Source organism: Oncorhynchus kisutch, linkage group LG7 (assembly GCF_002021735.2).
Source record: "Oncorhynchus kisutch isolate 150728-3 linkage group LG7, Okis_V2, whole genome shotgun sequence".
Classification (NCBI taxonomy): domain Eukaryota; kingdom Metazoa; phylum Chordata; class Actinopteri; order Salmoniformes; family Salmonidae; genus Oncorhynchus; species Oncorhynchus kisutch.
Window position 1 is genome coordinate 6,054,427 of NC_034180.2, and position 8,197 is coordinate 6,062,623.

General features: G+C 41.1%; 1 protein-coding gene across 2 annotated transcripts in view; it reads right to left on the reverse strand.

Moving 5' to 3' along the window:
• Positions 1-8,197, reverse strand: part of LOC109894049 (zinc finger protein 768-like) — a 47,092-nt gene that overhangs the window by 27,211 nt on the left and 11,684 nt on the right. The window contains exons 2-3 of one of the 2 annotated variants that reach the window (XM_031828153.1): positions 7,719-7,840; positions 6,049-6,216 (exon numbers count right to left, since the gene is read on the reverse strand). The exons of the other annotated variant lie outside the window; for it this stretch is intronic. Coding sequence (XP_031684013.1) covers positions 6,049-6,216; positions 7,719-7,840 — 290 coding nt within the window. The remainder of the gene's footprint in view (positions 1-6,048; positions 6,217-7,718; positions 7,841-8,197) is intronic. 2 annotated transcript variants of the gene reach the window in all.

The window sequence follows — 8,197 nt, forward strand, 5'->3', positions numbered from 1 at the left end:
AGCAACACTGATTGACAATAAATTTCACATGCTGTTGTGCAAATGGAATAGACAACAGGTGGAAATTATAGGCAATTAGCAAGACACCCCCAATAAAGGAGTGGTTCTGCAGGTGGTGACCACAGACCACTTCTCAGTTCCTATGCTACCTGGCTGATGTTTTGGTCACTTTTGAATTCTGGCGGGGCTTTCACTCTAGTGGTAGCATGAGACGGAGTCTACAACCCACACAAGTGGCTCAGGTAGTGCAGCTCATCCAGGATGGCACATCAATGCGAGCTGTGGCAAGAAGGTTTGCTGTGTCTGTCAGCGTAGTGTCCAGAGCATGGAGGCGCTATCAGGAGACAGGCCAGTACATCAGGAGATGTGGAGGAGGCCGTAGGAGGGCAACAACCCAGCAGCAGGACCGCTACCTCCGCCTTTGTGCAAGGAGGAGCACTGCCAGAGCCCTGCAAATGACCTCCAGCAGGCCAAAAATGTGTATGTGTCTGCTCAAACGGTCAGAAACAGACTCCATGAGGGTGGTATGAGGGCCCGACCTCCATGGGTTGATAAATTTGATTTCCATTGATAATTTTTGTGTGATTTTGTTGTCAGCACATTCAACTATGTAAAGAAAAAAGTATTTAATAATATTTCATTCATTCAGATCTAGGATGTGTTATTTTAGTGTTCCCTTTATTTTTTTGAGCAGTGTACTTCTCTTTAATGCAACCGCTGTGTCAGATTACAAAAAAAATTACGGAAAAAGCAAACCATGCAATAATCTGAGCACGGCGATCAGAGACCAACAAAACCCAAAAGATATCCGCCATGTTGGAGTCAACAGAAGTCAGAAATAGCATTATAAATATTCACTTACCTTTGATGATCTTCATCAGAATGCACTCCCAGGAATCCCAGTTCCACAATAAATGTTTGATTTGTTCCATAAAGTCCATAATTTATGTTCAAAGAACTCCTTTTGGTTCGCGCGTTCAGTACACAATCTAAACTCACGACATGCGGGCAGGTCCAGGCAAAAGTTCAGACGAAAAGTCATATTACAGTTTGTGGAAACATGTCAAACGAAGTATAAAATCAATTTTTAGGATGTTTTTAACACAAATCTTCAATAATGTTCCAACCGGAAAATTCCTTTTTCTGTAGAAAAGCAATGGAACTCTCACATGAACGCGAATCACGAGCCCATGGCACTCTGCCAGACACCTGGCTCAATCACCTCTCATTCCCCGCTCTTTCACAGTAGAAGCCTCAAACAAGGTTCTAAAGACTGTTGACATCTAGTGGAAGCCTTATGAAGTGCAAAATGACCCCATAGACACTGTATATTCGATAGGCCAAGAGTTGAAAAACTACAAACCTCAGATTTCCCACTTCCTGGTTGGATTTTTCTCAGGTTTTTGCCTTTCATATGAGTTCTGTTATACTCACATCATTCAAACAATTTTAGAAACTTCAGAGTGTTTTCTATCAAAATCTACTAATAATGTGCATATATTAGCAACTGGGACTGTAGTAGGCAGTTTACTCTGGGCACGCTTTTCATCTAAACCTGAAAATGCTGCCCCCTAGCCCAAATAGTTTAATATGGACAGAGCATGAGACAGTGCCAGCCCAGTTAATACATATTGATCCCGCCAAAGCATTACATATGAATCTTTAAATAGACATTTAATAAGTGTGAAGGAACAAAGTGAATGGTAAGTGGCTTTCAGATAGCACTAATGCAATATCTTAGTAATTTGAAGAAGTAAATGTTTCAATACAAGGTCACATTATGAACAGAGGGAGGCCGATATCTAGTGTTTGGGTTAGAGATAAGCTTCCTGTGGAACAGCTAGCCGCCAGTACTCACTGAAAAAAAACCTGTCTGTAAGGGACACAGTGGGAAAATCTGGGAATAATTGAAATGACACGTTTATGACAATTTCCAATTATTATTCTATAGTTTGGGTAGCAAGAAGGTAATATCATTTAAAACAGCCTGTTTCCATTACGTGGAACTGTGTCCAGAATGGAAGTAGATCCAAGTAAATGTTTTTGTCACGAATATTGAGCTGATAAGCCAGCACCAACTTTTTGAAGGTTCTAGTAGATTTGTTAAACAACAGGTTCCTTATTTTGACTATTTTATGTCCCAGGGACAGTTTGTACAGAACTGTATGTCAACGCAACAGGTCAAAATGACAATGGTTACAAGAGACAGGCTCTGGGATTTTTAACTTTAGAAGAGGCCTATTCAGCTTGACTGCGAGCTAAGGCCTGGCCATTTTGTTTGTTTTTACCCTACAAGTTTTACCACACACAAGCCAGCACCCACACAACCCACTTGTTAATGAATATTTGTTAGTGGTTTGTACTCTGATTTATTGTGTGGGGTCTTTTTTATTTTTGTTTTAGTGGTTTTTCACAGGTTAGAAATTATGCAACTTAAAGGGTACACAAATAAACATTTTGGAAGTTAAACTTTTCAGAGTTCTGGTTGCACACTTAAATTATCTTGATATGAAATGTACTGAAAAACTAAACCTGGTACACAGAATGTTTGAAATATCTTTATCTTTAAATAATGTCTGAGGTACAGGGGAAACAAACACTCACTTAATGGGGTTGAATGACCTGACTTTCTGGTGAAGCCTGATCACCCTCACTAGAAAGACTGGAGACATTGGGTGACATTTAAATGTACTATGGAAACAATAATAATTAAGAGGAAGTTTTATAATTTATCATCAACAGTCCTGTGTGTGATTCAGAACACGAGAAGGAGAGAGAGAGTGTGCTGCCCCTGAATGAGGGACATCTGTCTCTAGTCTATTTTTAATTAAGTTAAGATGGAGTCATCAAGGGAAAAGGCAGTGGGTTTTTTTTGGACGCATGAATCACGATGTGAGTCGTGTCCAAAGGGGGAATTACCAGTCCCCTGTGGCCCTTTGGTAAATATGCAAATAGATTTTCTTCACATGCCTGCTTGTAAAAGGAAAAAATGTGTTGGAAATGGTTGACAGTTGGGTGAATGGAATATGAATGACTGTCATCCAATATGCTGTAATAGAAATAAGGCCATGCTCGTAAAAAAATATAATTGACCTCCCTCATCTTAAACGACATTGACCGCCACTGGTATTCATAGCATTCTTACGGCTTGCTACAGCATTGTGACCTGCAGTAGCGCAGAGGTCTAAGCAGCGTGCTTTGTCTCCGAGCCTCATGAGTTCTCGCCCAGGGCGTGGTGATCTAGTGGCAAGCCTGAGCCTACATTAGGCCCACAAGTGAATTGCATTTATTTCAATGTTTTCAAGAAGTAAAACAAATAGTCTGATAATTGACTATCCAGAGAAAAATGTCTCAGCTCATCAAAATCATATTGGGATAGGCTCAAACATCTTGACAGCTTTACAAAATGAACTATTAAGTCCACACAATACACACTTTCAATCCACACCAAAGACAATAACTAAATTGACAAATTATACACAGCCTAACTATAAAACGTAGGCGAGCATCCACACTGGAGGAAAATGTATCGTTCTACAGTAGGTTCTACATGTCAATCAACTGATTGCCCAAATCAGCTCATCAACTCAGCCAGGGACACAAAATACAGCCTATTATCTGTTTTCACACCTTTCATAATGTAACAATGGATAGGCTAAAAGCCTATTTATGCTCGATCTGAAAATGTGGTCGGAGGCTCCGTATGGAAGGTGTGAAGCAATTGCGGCGCCTACGGAAGCATGCAGAGGCCAAATTGAGCTCTGTACCACATCGCCTTGCGTCTCCCAAATTTTGTAACAATGCAGAGGGCTCCGTATATCTCCGCATTGACATGATTGGCTGACGGTAGGTGGGCGGCGGAAGGTCCTGTATAAACACAAACTCACTTCCTTGACAAGTTCCTTCATAACAGCTCTGCTCCACGAAGCACAAAAATTATGAATTTCCTGACTTCTGCAGAGGCCGTATCACCGTAAATGCTACACGGCCAATGCAGATGTCGGATTGACCATGCAGGAATATAATCAAATGGCATATTGTAACCAGTGTCTGTCCTCGGTCCAACAGTTGAATAAAAAAAGTATACATTTCCTTTACTACCCAGTGTTAAAACTAATAAATTCCTAGGTGTTTTCATTGACGAAAAAATTAACTGGGCAAATCCCACTTAATTTGTCTGCAATAAAATTGCGAGAGATATTGGTGTCATCAGACGAATTCAACACCTCATCTCAAGTAAAATAATATTAAATCTGTAATACACCTTAATGCATCCTTAAATTGCAATATAGTCTAGGCCCCTCAAACTCAACTCTGGAGCCAGTTGTGCTGTATTTCTTTCTCCATTGTTCCCCTCTACTCACGGACAGATTTAGACCTGGAACAACAGGTGGGTGCAATTAATTATCAGGTAGAACAGAAAATCAGCAGGCTGTGGACCTCGTAGGGTAAGAGTTGAATAGCCCTGGTCTAGGCCAATACTTACAAAAGTAACCTTAACATATTAAGTCTCCGAAAACGTTTTGTGATGCCTGCAACTCATTTCAGACAGTCGTGCCAGTTCCTCTCCACTTTTCCATTGCTTTCAAGTTCTTAATATTCATGACATCAACCAACTTAAAATCTGTATGCATTTCAATAAAAAATTAAAAATGACTCCCCGTTTCTTTTCAACAAAAAAAAAAAATGTACTCCCTGTTTCTTTTCAATCACTATTCACATTTAATACTCAGGTCCACCACTACTCCACAAGAACTGGCACAAACTAGGCCACTTTTTAATCTCCTACAGAGATTTCCGAAAAGTCTTCCGGAACACCTCAAGCACATATTTTTAGGCTTATATATATCACACAATATCTGGATGCAATATTCTACCCACAAATATTCAACACTGAAATCTGTTTCTATCATTATTCTAAATGCATCTGTGGATCTTTTCTGCTGATAACACTGAAAATTAATCTATGTTTTTAATGCTGGGTTTGATCTAAACGCCAGATGCTATAGAGTGGAATGGTTATTTTCTATGTTACATAGTGGAATGGTGTTTCTGCTGGTGTATGCTGAGGTTGCTCTTCTCTGAGAACCTTTTCTTGCAGTGCGTACAGGCAAATGGCCTCTCTCCAGTGTGGACCTTCAGGTGCATCTTCAGCTGGTCCTGGCGGGAGAACCTCTTCTCACAATGGGGGCAGCTGTAGGGTTTCTCCCCTGTGTGGACCCTCTGGTGCCTCTTCAGGTGACAAGCCTGGGAAAAGCACATATGACACTGGGTACAGCTGAAGGGTTTCTCCCCTGTGTGGACCCTCTGGTGGATCGCCACCTTCTGGGGGCATCGGAAGCCTTTGTTACAGAACATGCAGAGGAACCGTTTCTCTTTACTATTGCCTGATATTGCTCCCCCTCCACGAACCATGGCCCTTTGGTCATTTGAGTTCAACACCTGATCGAAAACGACGCAGCCGTGTGAATCGGAAGGTGCCATCGACGTGGACACTGGGTCACGATCCCTGAATGCGTGTAAAGGGGAGTGGGTGACAACATTTATATTTGTGTCTAAGCTTTCTCTGTAATCTAAGAAATCTCTGCCCTGTGAGTGTCCGTCTCCTAGGTGACTATCTGCATTCCATGTGGGAGGAGCGTCGCCCTCCACTTTCACCTCGTCTACCACTACAACCTCCCGTTTCTTATCTAGGCACCCTTCAGAGTATACACTACTAATGTACTGGTTACAGTCCCCTCTAAACAGATGAGTCTGTGTCTCTAAACTCAAGGATATGTTGCCAGGGTCCATCTCTGTAGCGTAAGAACAAGACAGGTCATCAACACTAGTGTCTAACGCGTCACCATCTCCACAGGAATGAACCGTTCTCTGGCTCTGGTGAAATACCGGTAAGTACTCTGAGCTGGAAGCAGGAGGACAGCCCAGTGGCCCCAGCGTCTCGGAGTCTGATCTGTGGTCAGATTCTGTGGGTAAGAGCCTGTGTGTTACAGTTAAAGTCTTGGTGTCTGTCTCTGACTTGAGGACGTTGTTCGGCGTTCCACTGACCTCCGTGATGCTGTGTCGTGTCCTGGGCTGAGGCGAGGCGGCGGGGTCCTCCCTGGATACAGGGGGCGCTCCAGTCAATCCAGTCTGGATGTCTCTTCTGTGTCTTGTGTCCTCCCTTTCAGTTCTCTCCTGCTTGACCCCAGGACCTGAAACCTCTGTATCTGCAGACTGACACAAAAAGAGTGGAGGTTACTGGTACATGCGTGGAATTGGATAACAATGTCGTAGGGAAGTCGCACAAGCTCCCCTATTGCAGATAAATAAGGATGTACAGTACCAGTCAAAAGTTTGGACACACCTACTCATTCAAGGGTTTTTCTTTATTTTTACTATTTTATACATTGTAGAATAATAGTGAAGACACCAAACCTATGAAATAACACATATGGAATCATGTAGTAACCAAAAGGTGTTAAATTAAAATATATTTTATATTTGAGAGTCTTCAAAGTAGCCTTGATGACAGCTTTGCACAAGCTTGGCATTCTCTCAACCAGCTTCATGAGGTAGTCACCTAGAATACATTTCAATTAACATGTGTGCCTTGTTAAAAGTTAATTTGTGGAATTTCTTTCCTTAATGCGTTTGAGCCAATCAGTTGTGTTGTGACAAGGTAGGGGGTATACAGAAGATAGACCTTTTGGTAGAAGACCAAGTCCATATTATGGCAAGAACAGCTCAAATAAGCAAAGAGAAACGACAGTCCATCATTACTTTAAGACATGATGGTCAGTCAATACGGAACATTTCAAGAGCTTTTAAAGTTTCTTCAAGTGCAGTTGCAAAAACCATCCAGCGCTATGGTGAAATTGGCTTTCATGAGGACCGACACAGAATAGGAAGACAGTGGATAAGTTCATTAGTTACCAGCTTCAGAAATTGCAGCCCAAATAAATGCTTCACATCAACTGTTCAGAGGAGACTGCGTGAATTTGTATTTTTCCTTTATTTAACTAGGCATGTCAGTTAAGAACAAATTCTTATTTTCAATGACAGCCTAGGAACAGTGGGTTAACTGCCTTGTTCAGGGGCTGAACGACAGATTTTGTACCTTGTAACCTTAGCAGAGTAAAGGAAAAGCATCCAACAAGTGTTCAGCATATGTGGGAACTCCTTCAAAACGGTTGGAAAAGCATTCCAGCTGAAGCTGGTTGAGAGAATGCCAAGCTTGTGCAAAGCTGTCATCAAGGCAAAGGTTGGCTACTTTGAAGAACCTCAAATATAAAATATATTTTGATTTGTTTAACACTTTTTTGGTTACTACACGATTCCATATGTGTTATTTTATAGTTTGATGTCTTCACTATTATTCTACAATGTATAAAATAGTAAAAATAAAGAAAAACCCTTGAATGAGTAGGTGTGTCCCAACTTACGACTGGTACTGTACATGTAAAGTAAATAGTTTGATGGGAGCCTTTCTGAAATAAACCTGCCACATTTGATGTTTTAATTTAATTTGACCTTTATTTAACTAGGCAAGTCAGTTAAGAACAAATTCTTATTTTCAATGACGGCCTAGGAACAGTGGGTTAACTGCCTGTTCAGGGGCAAAACAACAGATTTGTATCTTGTCAGCTCGGGGGTTTGAACTTGCAACCTTCCAGTTACTAGTCCAACGCTCTAACCACTAGGCTACCCTGTACTGTACGTAATACTATTACACAAACCTCTATCACGATAACATGCTGGGTTGAGGTTTCACTCCCCTCAACAGTGATTGGTTGGTCATCTCTCCATGTATTGTGTCCTGTTGGCTTCACAAAGCTCCTGTGGCCTCCAGTGAGATGTCCTTCACCGTCGATTAATTGGGGGGAAAAAAGGTGGTTTGATTAGCTACTGTCAATGCTCAATGGTATATTGTACACTATTGACAATGTCTAGAATTGGCAAGGATATAAGGTAACACCTCATAACTTATTGATATACTATTTATAGGTTGATTGCATGAAACATAATCATCATATTGTTTTCATTGAGTAAATCATAGGAAATGCAGTAAATCAAGAATCTGGTATGAATATGATAGTGTCTTTGCACTAGATAAGTAATCATAGGAATTATTGCATACTATTCAAAAACGGACCATCACCCAATTCTGGGTAACACATGTAAAAAACACTTGCAAGACAGGCACAAAGCTATACAT